General features: G+C 39.7%; 3 protein-coding genes across 7 annotated transcripts; all 3 read left to right on the forward strand.

Moving 5' to 3' along the window:
- Window positions 1-626: 626 nt before the first annotated feature.
- On the forward strand, window positions 627-4,809 carry LOC103325720 (G-type lectin S-receptor-like serine/threonine-protein kinase At1g67520). Of its 3 annotated transcripts, XM_089048458.1 has the most exons (8): window positions 632-1,877; window positions 2,102-2,209; window positions 2,298-2,500; window positions 2,588-2,798; window positions 2,893-3,130; window positions 3,237-3,387; window positions 3,484-3,794; window positions 4,513-4,809. In XM_089048458.1, exons 1-7 carry the CDS (start codon window positions 692-694, stop codon window positions 3,790-3,792), a joined length of 2,406 nt encoding a protein of 801 aa, XP_088904584.1. In that variant the 5' UTR covers window positions 632-691; the 3' UTR covers window positions 3,793-3,794; window positions 4,513-4,809. The 3 variants fall into 3 exon arrangements, with proteins under 3 accessions (XP_016648545.1, XP_088904584.1, XP_008226124.1); XM_016793059.2 differs by lacking the exon at window positions 4,513-4,809 and having other exon boundaries at window positions 627-1,877; window positions 3,474-3,898; XM_008227902.3 differs by lacking the exon at window positions 4,513-4,809 and having other exon boundaries at window positions 633-1,877; window positions 3,484-3,898.
- LOC107880792 (G-type lectin S-receptor-like serine/threonine-protein kinase At1g67520) lies at window positions 4,006-8,100 on the forward strand. The gene is given in 13 exon segments (XM_089048678.1): window positions 4,006-4,054; window positions 4,804-4,899; window positions 5,191-5,697; window positions 5,700-5,765; window positions 5,768-5,980; window positions 6,233-6,297; window positions 6,299-6,344; window positions 6,426-6,625; window positions 6,714-6,809; window positions 6,812-6,927; window positions 7,030-7,052; window positions 7,055-7,179; window positions 7,277-8,100. Coding segments are annotated over 13 exon segments (1,989 nt in total). The 3' UTR covers window positions 7,664-8,100.
- A 631-nt stretch (window positions 8,101-8,731) lies between these two features.
- LOC107880791 (G-type lectin S-receptor-like serine/threonine-protein kinase CES101) lies at window positions 8,732-12,345 on the forward strand. Of its 3 annotated transcripts, XM_089048460.1 has the most exons (8): window positions 8,946-9,099; window positions 9,188-10,161; window positions 10,391-10,501; window positions 10,579-10,781; window positions 10,875-11,085; window positions 11,192-11,429; window positions 11,524-11,674; window positions 11,758-12,345. In XM_089048460.1, the coding sequence occupies exons 2-8, from the start codon at window positions 9,246-9,248 to the stop codon at window positions 12,076-12,078; spliced, it is 2,151 nt and encodes a 716-aa protein (XP_088904586.1). In that variant the 5' UTR covers window positions 8,946-9,099; window positions 9,188-9,245; the 3' UTR covers window positions 12,079-12,345. The 3 variants fall into 3 exon arrangements, with proteins under 3 accessions (XP_088904585.1, XP_016648547.1, XP_088904586.1); XM_089048459.1 differs by having other exon boundaries at window positions 8,732-10,161; XM_016793061.2 differs by having other exon boundaries at window positions 8,736-10,161; window positions 11,770-12,345.
- The last annotated feature ends 5,631 nt before the right edge of the window (window positions 12,346-17,976 follow it).

Here is a 17,976-nt window from a genome sequence, read left to right on the forward strand (position 1 = left end):
ATTTGTATACACATTCTCATACCACCTTATGTGGCAGATGAAGTGACAACACATCAATTAAAATTAATTTAAAGTTTTCTTATTTTTATGATTTTAATTGATGTGATTGTCACTTCATCTGTCACATATGGTATAAAATGTAATATAAATGTGGTAAGTGTAGCATTACTCGGGAAAAAATGACCATTATAACTTATCCTTGTATCAACCTATCTGGTCTTTCATGCATAAGTAGTTCGTTTCTAACATTTGAAAAGAAAATATATAATGATGTTTGTATAATGGTATTTATGTCAATAATTGCGTAGAATAATAATAAAAAGATACGAACAGCACGACGACAAGATAAAGCTTCGAGTAAAGTACAGAAATAATAACCTTCCAAACCAATAAATAGAATAAAATAACGTGTGCCTCGTGTCTCTCCAGTCACCACTGCCATAAATTAATTAAAAAGAAAAGCAGAAAGTAAACCAATGATGGGATTTTCTAGTTGTCTTATTGGCCAGCCGCATTTGACTTCATACATTCACAGGAGATGTTGATGGTTAATTAAAGTCTAACAGCGAGGCAGTATTTTCTGAAAAAAAAAAAACATCTCACAAATATTTTCTTTTAAAATATAGAGCCTCAACAGAAAAATTTCAGCCATAACTTCATCATCTGGCTAGAAACCTTGTGCTGACCATTCATGGCTAGAACTAGCTCTGCCTGTCTCAGTGTAGCTTCCTTCCTCTTTTTTTCAAGCTTACTGTGGAATTTCAATGCTGCAAGGGACACACTCAAACCAGGTGACACTCTAAATTCCTCAAGCTCCTTAGTTTCTGGAATGGGGAAATTCACCATGGGGTTCCATATTTATGACCACAATTTGAACTATAGCTACCTTGTTGTTAAGTGGGCTGCAAGTCATAATTATGCATGGATTGCCAATAGAAACAAACCCATTTTGTACCCTTTGGGAATTCTTACCTTGGACCAAAATAATACATTGAAAATTACACACAAGGATGGTGAGCCTGTTGTACTTTACTCTGCTTCAGAAACTAGCAATGCCAATAATATTGTGGCTACCCTTTTAGATTCTGGCAATTTTGTCCTACAAGAATTGAGCTTTGATGGATCACCCAACAGGGTTTTGTGGCAAAGCTTTGATTTCCCTGTAGACGTCCTTCTGCCAGGTATGAAATTAGGTTTGAACCATAAAAGTGGTCATGTTTGGTCACTTTCATCATGGTTTACTCCTAACAGTGCAGTGCCAGGGGCTTTCACTCTTGATTGGGACCCGGAGGCACACGAATTGAAGATTAGACGGCGTGGGGTGGTTTATTGGAGCAGTGGAGCCTTTAGGAATGGGAGATTTAAATTTATTTTGCCCGATGAATCCAAGCTGAGGTATAATTTTAGTATTGTGTCAAATGAAGATGAAGATTACTTCACTTACAGTGCTGTAGATCAAAGTGGTATATCAGAATGGGTGCTAACCATAATGGGGAGACTATATGACTTTGATGAGACAATTGATATTGCACAAGCAGATTATTGTTATGGCTCCAACACTGATGGAGGGTGCCAGATGTGGGACCGGCCAATTGATTGTAGGCATGCTGGTGATAGATTTGAGGAAGAAAAGGGTTACTTCAATCCAACCCGCTCTGGTCCAACAGCAACGAGTGATACTTCAAATACAAGCTTCAGCATCAGTGATTGTAAGGCTGCTTGCTGGAAAAATTGTGACTGCCTTGGATTCAACTATCTGTTTGATAATCAGACCGGATGTCGATTTTGGACTGGCCACTGGGAGTTCATCAAGGACAGCACAGGTTATAGTTCAAGCAATATTTATTTTCTAACAACAAAGGCATCGAGCAACCATGGTAAGTCCTCCTGATAATCTTTTGCGCTAAGAGTCTGTCCACAAATTTCCAATTTCACTTGAAAAAGAAACAAAATGGAACTTTGAGTATGCATAGAAAAATACTAAATTTCACTGTGAGTATTCTTAAATGTTTGACACATCAATAGGCTTGAGTATTTTGTTCACTTTATATGGTTCTGAAGCCTGCAGGGTTCTAAAAAGCTACTTAACGTGTGTATGCAGAACATAAGAGGATAATCTGGATTGGTACTGCTGCTGCTGCTGCTCTATTGACAATGGTGCTTTCCATCATGTGCTGTTTATTAAGAAGAAGAATTTTTTTACTTCCAGGTATATTCTTCAAGCATAGGGAAGCTTTTGACAGAATTTCACAGACTTGAGAAATGAAAATCTTAATGTATTGCATTAATCAAAACAGGGGAGAACAGGAGAAAGATTGATGACAAGGAATTGCTTGACGTGAAGGAATCTTACTCATCTAACAATGTCAATGCGCTTCAGAATGATGGAGATATGGGGCATGATTTAAGAGTATTTAGCTATGCATCTGTCAAGGCAGCCACAGAAAACTTCTGTGATGAAAACAAGCTTGGAGAAGGGGGCTTTGGACCAGTTTATAAAGTAAGGTTTTAAAGAATACGAAAGTAATATTGTTATTTGTTGCCAAGGAAAATTGATTATATGACCTATTATGGATCATTGATTCAGGGGAAAATGTCGACGGGACAAGAAATAGCTGTGAAGAGGCTTTCAAGATGTTCGCTACAAGGAACATGGGAGTTTAAGAATGAGTTGATACTTATATCTGAACTTCAACATACAAATCTTGTTCGGATTTTGGGATTTTGCATTCATGGTGTAGAGAGGATGTTAATATACGAGTATATGCCAAACAAAAGTCTCGACTGCTTTTTATTTGGTTGGGAATTAGACCTGTCATTTAATCTCAGTATTTGTTTAATTTCTTGTTGCGAAGGTTTTCAATCTTTTCTAACTGTTAATTCATTGGGCAGATTCAACCAGAGGCATGTTACTAGACTGGAAGAAGCGTTTTAATATAATCGAAGGAATTGCTCAAGGACTGCTTTACTTGCACAAATATTCAAGATTGAGGGTGATTCATAGAGATCTTAAAGCTAGTAACATACTACTTGATGAAGATATGAACCCCAAAATTTCTGACTTTGGTATGGCAAGGATTTTCACGCATAATGAGCGGGAAGCAAATACTAATAGGATCGTTGGGACATAGTAAGTTATATGCATAAGCAGTGCATTCTTATGTATCTTGCCTATCACTTTTGATTGCCAAGCATGTGTTTATGCACTAAATCATACCTTTTCTTTTAAATTTCAGTGGTTACATGTCTCCTGAGTATGCAATGGGGGGAATTTTTTCGACAAAGTCCGATGTCTATAGCTTTGGTGTATTGACGCTTGAAATCATAAGTGGTAGGAAAAATAATAGCTTCTACAATGCCGATCGCGTCTTGAATATAGTAGGATATGTATGTCAAGCTAATCTCTCTATGATTAAGATTTTTATTCTTTGAGGTGAGACTGGAGAGAGTCTGATATCCTAAATGAATATAAGCTTCTTTCAGGCATGGGGGTTATGGAATGAAGGTGCAGGGCTAAGATTAATGGATCCAACGCTACATGAATCATGTATTGAGGATCAACTGATAAGATGCATCCATGTCGGTCTGCTGTGTGTAGAAGAGGATGCAGCAGATCGGCCTACCATGTCAGAAGTCATATCTATGTTGACAAATGAAAGCATGTCATTACCTATACCAACAAGGCCAGCATTTTTCACAATAAGAAACGAGGTTGATGCAGACATGAGCGTAAAGGAATCAGAAGTTTTATCAAGAAATGACTTTTCCCGTACTGATATAGTAGGAAGATGAAGGTACTAACATGTTTGGTGTGGCTCAATTGTTGTTATTATACTTGCTTTGATAGCTGTAAAGATAACTCTTTGAAAAGTGAAAATTTAATATGGGGTTCCATATATGACCAGAATTTGAACTATAGCTACACACCGTTATTAAGTGCTCTGCAAGTCATAATAATGCATGGATTGAAAATCAAAACTTTTACACCCTTTGGGAATTCTCACCATGAACCAAAGTAAAGCATTGAAAGTTACACACAATGATGGTGATCCCGGTTTGCTTTCCTCAGCTTCAGAAACTAGCTATACCAATATTATTTGTACCCTTTTAGATTCTTGCCATTTTTTCCTACAAGAATTCAGCTTTGATGGATCCGGGAAAAGGGTTTTGTGGCAAAGTTTTGATTTGCGTGAAGACACACCTTTGTACCAGGAATGAAATTAGATGTGAATTGAACCATAAAAATGGTGATATTTGGTCACTTTCATCATGGTTTACTCCCAATAGTGCAGTTCCAGGGGCTTTCAATCTTTGATTGGGACCCGAACAAACATGAAAATAAGTTTTGTCCTTAATTTGATATTTATTTTATCAGGCTCTTGTATATTTTATGAGCATTCTCTTCTCTACCCTTTCACATTTTGCAAAAGCACATTGACTTTCCTTCTAAATATTGATAATTCCAACCCCGTTTTGCTTCGGGAAAACTAACATATATATCTTCGTTTTAAGGTTCATATACATTAACAGGAATAGGACTTCGTGCTTAGTGTCTCTCTACTGTCATAAATTAACAGGAAAAGAAGAAAGGAAACCTTGTTGGGTTTTGCTAATAGCTTTGTTGGCCGGCCTGTAGTTGACCTCATACATTCTCAGTACATGTTGATGGTTAAAGTCCAACGACAATTCAGTCTTGTCTAACAAAAGAAATCCCACAACAATTTGGTTTTATAATACAGAGCCACAACAAGAAATATGTCACCAAAGTTTTCATCATTTGGCTATAAACCTTGTGCTGATCAGTCAGGGCTACCGCTAGCAGTCTCAGTTTAGCTTCCTTCCTCTTTTTTTCAAGCTTACTGTGGAATTTTAATGCTGCAAGGGACACAATCAAACTAGGTGACACTCTCAATTCCTCAAGTTCCTCAGTTTCTGCAATGGGTAAATTCACTATGCGGTTCCATAGATATGACCACAATTCAAACTATAGCTACCTGGTGATTCAGTCATCGGCAAATCATAATTATGCATGGATTGCCAATCGAAACCAACCCATTTTGCACCCTTTGGAAATTCTCACCTTGGACCAAAATAAAACATTGAAAATTACACACGAAGATGGTGACCCTGTTGTATTTTACTTTGCATATGAAACTAGCAATAGTGATAATATTTCTGCTACCCTTTTAGATTCTGGCAATTTTGTCCTACAAGATTGGAGAAATGGTGGATCAACACAAAGGTTTTTGTGGCAAAGTTTTGATTTTCCTTTAGACACCCTTCTGCCAGGTATGAAATTAGGTCTGCACCACAAAAGTGGTAATACTTGGTCACTTTCATCATAGTTTACTCCTAATAATGCAGCTTCGGGTGCTTTCACTCTTGATTGGGACTTGAATCAACGAGAATTGAAGATTAGACGACACGGGGTAGTTTATTGGAGTACTGGAGCTTTTATGAATGGGAGGTTTAAATTTATGTTGCCTGATGAAACCAAGCTGAGGTATAACTTTAGCATTGTTTCAAATGAAGATGAAGACTCCTTCACTTACAATCCTGTAGATCAAAGTGGTAAATCAGAGTTTGTGCTAACCATAATGGGGAGGCTGTATGACTTTGACAGGAAAATTGATATTGCAGAAGCAGATTACTGTTATGGCTCTAACACTGATGCAGGGTGCCAGACATGGGACCAACCGACTGTAGGAATGATGGTAATAGATTTGAGCAAGGAAGTGGTTACTTTAATGTAAGCGGCTCAGGTTCGGCAACAAGAGTGATATTTCAAATGCAAGTCTCAGCATTAGTGGTTGTAAGGCTGCATGTTGGAAAATTTGTGACTGCCTTGGATTCACCTTTCTGTTTGATAATCAGACCAGGTGTCAATTTTGGACTGGAAACTGGGAGTTTGTTCAAGATCGGTCAGGTTCTAGTTCAGCCAGTATTTATTTTCTAACAACAATGGAATTGCGCAGTCATAGTAAGTCTTTGAATCTTTTGTGCTAAGAGTCTGTCCACAAATTTCCAATTTCATATGACTTGACATCTTCCAAAGAGAAAATATGTACAAACAACAAAAAAGAATTTTGGGAATACATAGAATAAGTACTAGGATTCACTATGAGTTTTCTTGCATGTTAGAATTTTGGGAATACATAGAATAAGTACTAAGATTCACTGTAGACAATATCTGAAACCAGGGTTCTGAATACCTAATTGTGTGTGTATGCAGAGCATAAGAGGATAATATGGATTTGCACTGCTACTGCTGCTGCTGCTCTGTTGATAGTGGTGCTTTTGCATCATGTGCTGTCTATTAAGAAGAAGAAATCTTTTACTTCCAGGTTGGGTCGTTAGTCACAAGGAAGTAATAGACAAACTTTTGCAGATTTGAAATTTTTAACTTTCTGCATTTACCAAAATAGGGAACAGGGCAAAGGTTGATCAGAAGGAACTTCTTGACGTAAAGAAATCGTTCACATGTAATGATGTCAATGGGCTTCAAGAAGATGGAGAGATGGAACATGATTTAAGAGTATTTATCAATGCATCTGTTATGGCTGCCACAGGAGACTTCTCCGAGGAAAACAAGCTTGGAGAAGGGGGCTTTGGACCTGTTTATAAGGTAAGGCTTTATAATAATAGAAAAGTATATTATTATTGCTAAGAAATAACTGATGATGTGAAATATTTATGGATCATCAATATTTCAGGGAAAACTTATGACAGGACGAGAAGTAGCTGTAAAGAGGCTTTCAAGATGTTCGGTGAAAGGATTGGAGTTTAAGAATGAACTGACACTCATATTTGAGCTAGTAACATACTACTTGATGGAAATATGAACCCCAAAATCTCCGACTTTGGTATAGCAAGGATTCTCACTCATACTGATCTAGAAGCAGAGACTAATAGGATTGTTGGGACATTGTAATTCATACATTCTTATGTATCTTGTCTAGCACTCTTGGTTGCCAATCACACATTTATGTACATATGTAATAAATCTTACTTTTTCTTTTGAATTTGCAGTGGTTACATGTCTCCTGAATATGTCACAGGGGCAATTTTTCTACAAAATCTGATGTCTATAGCTTTGGAGTATTAGTGCTTGAAATCATAAGTGGTAGGAAAAATAACAGCTTCTACAATGCCGGTCACATCGGCCATGTAGTAGAATATGTATGTCAAATGAATCTCTCTATGATCAAAAGTTTTCTTCTCTGAAGTGATCACTTGAGACACTTTGATACCCTAACTGAATATAAGCTTATTTCAGGCATGGGAGTTATGGAAAGGAGGTGCAGGGCTACGATTAGTGGATCTGACACTGGGCGATTCATGTATTGATGACCAATTGCTAAGATGCATCCATGTTAGTCTGCTATGCGTGGAAGCAAATGCAGCTGATCGGCCCAGCATGTCAGAAGTCATATCTATGTTGGCAAATGAAAGCATGCCATTACCTACACCAACAAGGCCATCATTTTTTGGAGGAACACAGGAGGATGAAAGTGATATGAGTGGGAAGGAATCAGAAATTTTGTCAATAAATGGCTTGTCCCCTTCTGATATAGTAGGAAAGATAAAGTTGTGCCTCAATCGTACTTTCTTTTCCATAAGTGTAATGATACTTTTTATTTGTAAAATTATTGTTTCCAAATAGACTTAAAGGAGCATCACTTTAGCTTGCAATTTGTGCCTTTGGAGGAAAGAATAAGTGACCACATTTCGCCTAATCTGCTGGAGGCCTCGACCATGGATAAAAAAAGAGAGGAAGAGCATAAAATGCCCCTCCATCCCATTGAATCCGGGTCTTGGACTATATAGTGAAGTTAACTTTGAAGAGTCACTGAACCAAAACGTGCTTTATCCATTTCTTTTGTTAGACTTTATTTGTGCTTTCACACCACTTAACTGATCTATTTAGTCCAAGATGAAATCATCAGCCCTTCTGGGTCCTCTTCTCCCCTCTTTAAGAAAATCGATCATGGCACGAACTTCTCTACGTTTGATTAGGGTTGAATATGTTAAGTAGGGTGTACTTATTAAAATTATATTTGTTTCATAATTCAATATATCCTTTTTGGTTATTTTATATTAGGGTAAATTAGTAATTCAATAAATAGTATGGTAATATGGTGTACTAAGTTAACTTTAGAGTTCGTTTAGCAGCACTCATTAGCTGATAGCTCTTTTGTGGTTTGTGCTCCCCTGTAAAAAGTTGGTTATATCAACATCTCTCAATGTTCAATTTAAATAATGTTATATATATTTTCATAAATGTCGATTACCGATGTTTTCTCTTACACGATAATTTTCTACCTTCATATAAACTAGCTTTTATTTTTTATTATTTATTTTTCAGTCAATACAATCAAACTGGCTTTAAAATTCACTTGCCAAAAGGTACTTGACAACTTTCCTTTGGCTGCTAGGCTTTATGAAAAAGGGAAATGTGGGGTGGAGTCTATCTGATTAAAGGGTTTCAATCATGTGATCCAGCAGGATATAGATAGTGATTTTCTCTATTATGCATTTCATTTTGTATGGCACAATGGACAAATACGTTTTAAGTTTTCAAGTTATGTCGGCCACTGGACCTTTTAAGTTTTCAAGCGACTTTGATGGTTAAATTCACATAATAATTTGATTTAGATCGATCGATCAGATTCAGAACCAAAAAAGAATAAAGATAGATATATAGAACTGTTAGTATTAATTTTGATGCCTTGGACTATCAAGTCCTGTGGATTTTCCCCAGAGGTGGGGTTTTACCACGTAAAATAACTTCTGTGTTTTTATCTATTTTTACGTTCTGTACTGTAGAGGATTGATACATCGTATCAATCCCTTTGGCGTGTTTTTATATATTACTGTATTACTCTTGACTACTCAAAACGCAGACTTTACTTTTTTAGTGTTTTAAGCCATCCTATAGGTATTTTCAAGAACATATTTTGATCAGCCAAGGTTTCATCATTTGGAGAAATAAAAGTAGTTTGTGAAAATTCATGGCTAGCAGTCTAAAGTTGATTTTGTTCCTTATTTTTTCAAGCTTAATGTGGACTTATACTGCTGCTAGGGACACACTCAAACCAGGTGACACTCTCAATTCCACAAGTTTCTTATGTTCTGCAAAGGGGAAGTTCTGTTTGGGTTTCATTGTGTACGACCAACTGAATTCCAGCCAGTTGACCGTATGGAGCACTACACCAAATAGCCAACTATGGATTGCCAGCCGAGACATGCATGTTTTATACCCGACAGGAGTTCTTACCTTGGACAAGAACAAAACATTGAAAATTATGGACCAAGGAGGAACTAGGTTGGAGCTTTGCTCTGCTCCGAAAAGAACTAGCAATGTTGTGGCTACTCTTCTAGAATCTGGAAATTTTATCCTACAAGAAGTGAACTCTGTCGATGGATCGACCACTCAGGTTTTCTGGCAAAGTTTTGATTATCCAACAGACACCCTTATGCCAGGCATGAAATTAGGTGTTAACCATAGAAATGGTCACGTTTGGTCACTAGCTTCATGGTCAACTGAGTACAACCCAGAGACAGGGCCTTTCACCCTTGAATGGGACCCCAAAGGGTGCGAACTGAAGATTAAGAGACGTGGGGTGGTTTATTGGACTAGTGGAGCCTTTACGAGTAAGAGGTTTAAGCAGATCATGATGAGGTATAATGTTAGCATCGTTTCAAACGAAAGTGAAGACTACTTCACTTACATTGCTTTAAACCAAAGTTCTCCATCACAATGGTTGCTTACCTCAACTGGGCGACTATATGACTTTGGAGGATTTGATATTGCAAGGGCAGATAATTGTTATGGCTATAACACTGATGGAGGGTGCCAGAGGTGGGCGGAGAAGCCAACTTGTAGGCACGTTGGTGATACATTTGAGCTAAAAAATGGTTTCTTTAGACTAACCAGCTCTAATTCAACATTCCTGAATGATTCGGATACAAGTCTCAGTATTAGTGATTGCAAGGATTCTTGTTGGAAAAATTGTGAGTGCCTTGGGTTCAACTTTCTGTTTGATATTGATCAGACTGGATGCAAATTTTGGACTGGAATGAACTGGGAGTTCATTCAAGACTTTAATGGCGATTCTACATTGAGTTTTTACTTGTTAAAAAAGTCACCTCTCAATCATGGTAAGCCTACTAAATCATTAACCTTTTGAACTAATGAGCTGTCAACAAGTTTCAATTTCATATCAGTTCCCTTCGATGTACGAACATGTTCAGAAGTTTCTATTTCATATCAGCTCACATCATTCCACAACAGACAATGCATACAAACAACAAAAGATAATTTGCCGCGCGAGCACATGCATACATTTATACGCAATTAAACTGGAAGTTCATTAACTGCACAATGCAGGTAAAGACAAGGGGATATGGATTGGCATTGGCATCGCCGCTGCTGCTCTGCTGCTAATGGTACTCTGCATCGTCTGCTATCTACTAAGAAGAAGAAAATTTACACTTTCAGGTACATAGAGTTATTCACATCCTTGAAAATTGTTGTTATAAATATAGAGGTTTAACTTACTACCTTAATCTAAATAGGGGAGAACGAGACAAAGATCATTGAGAATGAATTGCTTGACTTAATGAAATCTGATAGACCTACTGATGCCAATGCACTTCAAAATGATGGAACGATGCGACATGATTTAAGTGTGTTTAGCTATGCATCTGTCATGGCTGCCACATGCAACTTCTCCCCAGAAAACAAGCTTGGACAAGGGGGTTTTGGGCCTGTTTATAAGGTAAAGGCTATAGATTATAAGAAGTGTTTTGTTATTAATAGCTAAGTATAAATAGCTGATCATCAAATGAAATATTGGGGGTCATCAATTCAGGGAAAATTGCTGACGGGACAAGAAATCGCTGTGAAGAGGCTTTCAAAATGTTCAGGGCAAGGAACGCTGGAGTTTAAGAATGAATTGGTACTCATATATGAACTCCAACATAAAAACCTTGTCAAACTTTTTGGATTCTGCATTCATGGCGAAGAGAGGATGCTAATATACGAGTATATGCCAAACAAAAGTTTGGACTACTTTCTATTCGGTTGGAAGCACTCACTTAAATCTTATTACTTGATTTCTTTTGTCACTTAATTGTCAAAAATACAATGATCATGATCAATCTTAATTTCACTCTATATATTGGACAGATTCAACAAGAGTCATGCTACTAGATTGGAAGAAGCGCTTTAGTATAATTGAAGGAATTGCTCAAGGATTGCTTTACTTGCACAAGTACTCAAGAGTGAGAGTAATTCATAGAGATTTAAAAGCTAGTAACATACTACTTGATGAAAACATGAACCCCAAAATTTCTGATTTTGGTATGGCAAGGATTTTCAAGCATAATGAACTGGAAGCAAATACTAATAGGGTTGTTGGAACATAGTAAGTAAACAATTTGACGTTCAAAATTTTCAGTTTGCTAAACATGCATTTTTGTATGCCAAGACGTACTAAATTTCTGTTCTATTTGATACAGTGGTTACATGTCTCCTGAGTACGCCATGGAGGGCATCTTTTCCATAAAGTCTGATGTTTATAGTTTTGGAGTGTTAATGCTTGAAATCATAAGTGGGAGGAGAAACAATAGCTTCTACAATGCTGATCGCCTGCTCAATATAGTAGGATATGTATGTCAAGCAAATTAACAGATTGTGATGACTAAATTTTTCTTCTTAATTTGAGGTGTGTGATTCTGTATAATTGAATTAAGTCTTTGTTTCAGGCATGGGAATTATGGAAGGAAGGCACAGTGCTACAACTAATGGATCCAACAGTAGGTGATTCATGTATTAAAGATCAATTCTTAAGATGCATCCATGTTGGCCTGCTATGCGTGGAAGAAAATGCAGCTGATCGGCCGACCATGTCGAATGTCATATCTATGTTAACAAATGAAAGCATGCCATCTGCATTACCTACAAGGCCAGCATTTTTTACAGGAAGAAATGTGGTTGAAGCTAGTATGAGTGGAAAAAAAACAGAAATTTTTTCAACAAATGACTTATCCAATTCCACTAATGTAGCACGATGACGGTATGCTCGTTTTGCCATGGACAAATCACTTGAGCTTGCACTTGGTATGTCCCTGTGGAAATGGTGGCTATCTGATCGAGATGTCCATGCAGAGACACATCATCTGTATTTAGCTGATGGAAACATCTCTTTCAGTAACACATTAATTTTGGATTAAGTTTTTGTAATATATGATATTGGCATTAACTTGTAAAATTAACTCCCAATTAGTGAAACTTTACCTAAACTTCACAATTGCAGCAAACTAATGAGGAAATAATCCTCTCATCACTGTCATTCATGCTTGAAACCTTGGAAGAAACAGAGAAGAGAAGAGGGGACACTCTATCTTTTCTTAAGCCATCAAAGTTTGAAGTTCAAATAACTCCTTAGTTTCCATGTCTGACGTCCTATCTATGTTGACAGACCACTGAAAAAATTTCATTGCCATTAAATACAAGACCAGTATTCTTCACAAGAAGAAATGTTATTGAGTCTGATATAAGCAGAAGGGAGTTACAAACTGTATCAATAAAACTAGTATGCAAACGTTACCTAGAGGGAAAGGGTTCAACTTTTTTCTCGTATGGTCAGTGCAAGTGCAACCTTAATTATTAAGGGGAAAGGTGAACTCAATTGAGTGGTCAAATGATATCGGATTTAAGTGATTTTTAGTAGAGATGATCTTTGAATGAGTATCTGCAAAATAGACGGTTTGAATTAATGAAATACAATCTGGAGTGGGGCCTACAAGAGGTGTCCCTCAAATAAGCTTATTTGAGGGATCCCTCAATGGAAGCTCTCTGTATAATATATATATATATATAGATATAAATGTATATATAATAGTTAGTATAATTACAAGTTTAAACTATGCATAAAACAAAGTTGTATTAAATTATAGGGAGCTACTAGAAGTCTTTTCTCTCTCCTCAGATTTAGGAGCTTCTAAAGGTCTCCCTATTTTAGGAGGTGAATAGGGTGCATGATTGGAGTTGTATTTTTCTAATTCCTTCCTAAAATTTGTCTAAGGAGATGGTTTAAAGAGCTCATTGATGATTATAGACCTACAAAGTTGAATGGATAATGGGTTACTATGCTATATTTGGGTGGACTACTAAGATTTTATGGAGTGAATTATATTAAAATACATAAGTATATTTAATTTTTTTTAAGGGCTGTCGGGCTATAGCCCATTCCATGGTAGCCTTGTTGCTAGTTCCGCTAGTGATTACATGTTTAAGTTTTGGTTACTACCATGCATTCACTTACGTATATATGCACTAATTTTTTTTTTTTTAAGTTTCATTTGGTACAGTGGTTACATGTTTCCTGAATACGCGATGGAGGGATTTTTTTTCCATAAAATCCTATGTCTTTAGCAAGGCCATTCCTGAATTTTTCAGGGCCCTGGCGAAAGTAAAAATTAGGCTCCTATATATATAATTTTTTTATTTAAACTTAGTGATGGACTCACTCTCATTTTTCAACCAAGATCTAACCTGCCCAAATTAGCTAAAAATTTAACATTCAAGGCAAATAAATTATATAAATTCAAACTTCAACATATAAAAATTCAAAATAAAAGGCTACAATGTATAAACAAGATAAGTACTTGTAACAATTCAATAAGTTCTTTTTCATCCAACGACAAGCAACCAACAAAACAAAAATTTCTTTGTATGCTCAATAGCAAAGCAAAACAACATCAATCTACTTGAAATCCCTTCGCATCCTCAACAACTAGCAAAACAAAAATGTCTTTGCATCCTCAATCACACAACAACAACCTACTTGAAATCCCTTTGCATCCTCAGCAACAAAAATGTCTTTGCATCCTTAATAGCCAAAGCAAACAACAGCATCCTACCCAAATTATAGGATAAAAAATGTTTAAAAGGAAAACTTGTTTCTACACCCTCAGGTTTAGTGTCTTCATTATTACAAAGATGATCAATATCTTCATTCTCAACATGTTCATTTTCACCTAAGTCACCAACATGTAGGGGTGTGCATTCAAACCGGCAACACAGTTTTGACGAGATTGCACCTTATGCTGACTTAACTTCAAAGACTGCTCTCATTGGTTGCTATGAAAATTCTAAAAATATTTCACAATCATCTTCAAGATCTTAACTTTATCTCCAACTAGTCTTGTACTAAAACTCCACCAAAAAGTAGTACTTCGGTTGAAAACCAATTACTTGCTCCGAAAAGCTGAAAATTGAGAAAATAAAGTAATAAGTCCTTTTCAAATCAAATTCTCCTACAAAAACTAAGTACAAAGAGTACATAAATGTGTAAATTTATGGACTTATCAGGGTGCTAGGTTTAGAATTACCTTGAATGGTTGGTGTAACCATTATTTATAGGTTCATTGTGTGTTGGGTTCTGCAAAGAATATTTTTTCTATTTGGAAGGAAAATATTATTTCTCTTAAATGGAGAGATTAAGTCAATTAGGGATTTCAATCAGGATCAAATCCCTAATTGATGATAATTATCTCAATTTTGCTCTAAATAATCCCTCAAATAAATGGGCCTAATTATTGACCTAAGAAATATTCTTCTTATCCATGTAGCGCCTTGCGATTAGAGCGCCAAGATATTTGCTACCACACATATCCATGTTGGTCTGCTACGCGTGGAAGAAAATGCAGCATATCAGCCTACCATGTTGCATTTAATATCAATGTCGTTGACAAATGAAAGCATGGCATTACCATTATCTAAAGGAAAATGCTAGGGATACCAACTTTAGATACCAACTTGTGTACCAACTCTCTAATAGAGCGTGGGACCCATTGTATTGGTGAGCTCCACTTCTATTAGAGAGTTGGTACACAAGTTGGTATCTAAAGTTGATCTCCCTAGCATGACCCTTGTTTACACCATAATTAACCAAGCGTGATTGAGCACCAAGGTAGACAACCACCTGCCGAAGCTCCGAACTGCCAAACCTAAAACACAGGAGACACGTGTCATCATCACAGCAACTTGCACAAAGTCCCACATCGGAACTTTGTGCAAACCTCCTACCTTTACTTCCCTATAAATAGGAACAGTAACCAAGAAAAAGGGTAACTTCTCCCTCTCACTATTACTGTTACTTTGCAAAAGTCACTACCCTAGTGACTCAGGCATCGGAGAGCCTTCGGCCGCCACACCGGTGTCCGAAGCTTAACGATTGCTTTTCCTATCTTTGTCTTCTGCAGGCTAGCCCTCTACCGAAGGCCCAGGCCCTTCTCTTGCTAAGGACAACCCCTATCTCTAAGTTGACTCTCTCCGAAAAAGAGCATCAACAGTTTGGCGCCGTCTGTGGGAATCCAATACTTGAAACCCATTTTTCTCTACCAGCCCAGCTGGCTCCTTCACCTATCCGGCCCCGTCACCTCTTCTTCACTCCACACTCAGCCATGCCTACGAGGATAGCCGCGATGCCCAGTATCCCTCAGAAGGTACCTCGAAGGACCATCGCAGAGGTCAACCTCCAGGCCGAGGTGGAACTCCTCCGCGCCGGTGTCGTCAAGATGTCCGAGAGGTGTGACCACCTTCACTCCGGAATGTTGAGCTGGAACACGACTACTGCGTCTGAAGCGGAACGGAACCAAGCCCGGGCTCCTAACGCAGCCTTACCGAACTGAGCGCACACACCAAACCAGAGCATTCCCACCATGGCCCTCCAATCCAACCTAGGCCCAGCAAGGGTAAGGACCCCCTCCATCCGGAGACGACCAAGTCGCGCCTTCTCCGTATCTCCCCGCCGAGGAACCGGCCTCATGAACCAACAAAGGTCTACAGGGATTGCAGGGACCGTATCCGGACCGTCAGACGGGACCCCTTCTTATCCCCGTCAATCTCCAAGACCCAAAGGTGACACACCTAGGCCCACCACCAAAACCAATCCATGTGCCTACTGGAGAGGGTATGGGGGACTCGGATGATTGGGAGCATGATTACTCAGAAGAGCACGAGCCTTATCACACCGAGGAGTTCGATGGACCTGACCCTTATCTAGCTCCTGGCCACACACACACCAGACCTCCAGCAACCGAGACTCTCCCCATGCTGACCCGGCAATGAGACTTCTCTTTGAGAAGGTCCGACGTCTGGAGAATGAGCAGCAGCGCAACCACCAACCCCTCTGGGCAAGGCCACGACCTGGGCCCTTTACCGAGCGCATCCTTAATTTCCACCAGGAGAAGGAAATCCAGCCCCTCCGCATCGCCTTCTACACTGCACGGAGGATCCCCTCACCCACATACATTCTTTCCAGTCTGCCATGGGATGCAAAGGCTTAACGGACGAGGGCATGTGCCTCATCTTCCCATCTACCCTCAGGGTGCGGCCAATTGGTTCTACTGAGCCCCGCACCATCAATACGTTTGATGCAGGCAGCTTTCTGGACCATTTCATGATCCGGTCGATCGCCTCTACTCTGCGGACGACTGTACATGCTTAGGCGGTGAGGATGAGCCGGGAGTATGCAGCGAGTTCACCACGACTACGCCGCTGCCGAGACCGATGATCGTGCCGCCTTGGTGCTTTCAAGAGTGGCCTCCGAGAGTCTAACTTTCGGTACCTTGTGCACAACCCTTGGAACACGATGCTGAATTAATGAAGCGAGCGCGGTGCACGCCAAGGCCGAGTATTTCAACTCCAGCGTGGCCCGCCACCCCGCACATCATCCTTTCACTGATCCCCAACCGCTTCAGACCCACCTCACCCCGCCTCAACATTCTACTCCCGCCTAGTACTCAGGGTACCCGGCACCCAAGCGGAAGGATAACTACCAGATACCTTCAACAATAACAAACGTGGCGACATAACAACCACCACCAGTCCAATGGGTCAACTCAAGACGGGCAAAGCGATCGGGCTCCACTTCCCTTCTCACCCAAGCCCAGGTTCGAGGTTTTCACCACCCCGAACACCACCTACGAAAATGTCTTGGTGCACGAGGCACCTATAATACCCAAGCCTCCCGGAGACCAGGCAAAGCAAGCCCATGCCCAACACGGTGTCTTCTGTCGCTTTCATCAGTTCGGTGGACACGACACCGAATCTTGTGTTGCCTTGCGCAACATCATCGAAGGACTTATTCGCGATGGGAAACTGGATAAGTATGTGAACAATCTCCCACCCCCACCTAACCCTCACCAACGTCAGATCAACATGATCTCAACTATTAGTGGCGGTCCCACCGGCTGGCACCTCCAACAACTCCATCAAACATTATGTCCGCTCCACCTATGCTCACTGTGTCTTCGGCGAGGGACGCTTGCCAAGACCCACAAATCAGGGCTCCCATTACCTTCAGTGAGGAGGAAGAGCGCGGTGTTATCCTCCCCACGATGACCCAATCATTATCCGCGCCGACATTTCTAACTTTGATGTGGGGCGTATCCAGTGGACACTTGCAGTTGGTCAGTGTGATGTTTCTTGAGGCCTTCAACGAGCTCAGTCCCATCTCACTGCTCAGTGAAGCATCACACCCCTAGTGAGCTTCTCGGTGAGGTGGTCCACCCATTAGAAGCATTCATCTCCCATTTCTATTGGATAGGCACCCCAGCGGAGGACAATCACCACTCCCTTCCTCATTATCGACTGCCCCACAGCCTACAATGTCATCCTCGGCCGCCCCGCCATGGCCCAAATGAAGGTCTTCATCTCCACCCATATGCTGCTGCTCAAGTTTCTTACACCTCATGGCACAGCACGGCGCGGAGACCAACTTGGCGCCCGAAGGCTGCTACGCCGGCAGTAAGGTCCACTAACCGCCAACATCGGGCGAGGCCTCGTAGTAACCCGAGCTCCAACACCGGTTCAAGCCGGCACCGAGCGGCCGTGAGGACCCTAGGGAGGAATCTGTTACCCCACAGCCGAACTCGTGGAAGATCTTGAGTGGTTACTCTTGA

This window comes from Prunus mume, linkage group LG3 (genome assembly GCF_029339155.1).
Source record: "Prunus mume cultivar Tortuosa linkage group LG3, ASM2933915v1, whole genome shotgun sequence".
Lineage (NCBI taxonomy): Eukaryota > Viridiplantae > Streptophyta > Magnoliopsida > Rosales > Rosaceae > Prunus > Prunus mume.

What these genes read in the sequence shown, in the direction of transcription:
- LOC103325720 (XM_089048458.1), top strand. Translation starts at nt 692, where the DNA reads ATGGCTAGAACTAGCTCTGCCTGTCTCAGTGTAGCTTCCTTCCTCTTT. An exon ending in TCTCGACTGCTTTTTATTTG is followed by an intron (nt 2,799 to 2,892) that starts GTTGGGAATTAG and finishes TTCATTGGGCAG; the next exon opens with ATTCAACCAGAGGCATGTTA. An exon ending in AATAGGATCGTTGGGACATA is followed by an intron (nt 3,131 to 3,236) that starts GTAAGTTATATG and finishes TTTAAATTTCAG; the next exon opens with TGGTTACATGTCTCCTGAGT.
- LOC107880791 (XM_089048459.1), top strand. Translation starts at nt 9,012, where the DNA reads ATGGCTAGCAGTCTAAAGTTGATTTTGTTCCTTATTTTTTCAAGCTTA. An exon ending in GTTTTGGGCCTGTTTATAAG is followed by an intron (nt 10,782 to 10,874) that starts GTAAAGGCTATA and finishes TCATCAATTCAG; the next exon opens with GGAAAATTGCTGACGGGACA. An exon ending in TGCTCAATATAGTAGGATAT is followed by an intron (nt 11,675 to 11,757) that starts GTATGTCAAGCA and finishes AATTGAATTAAG; the next exon opens with TCTTTGTTTCAGGCATGGGA.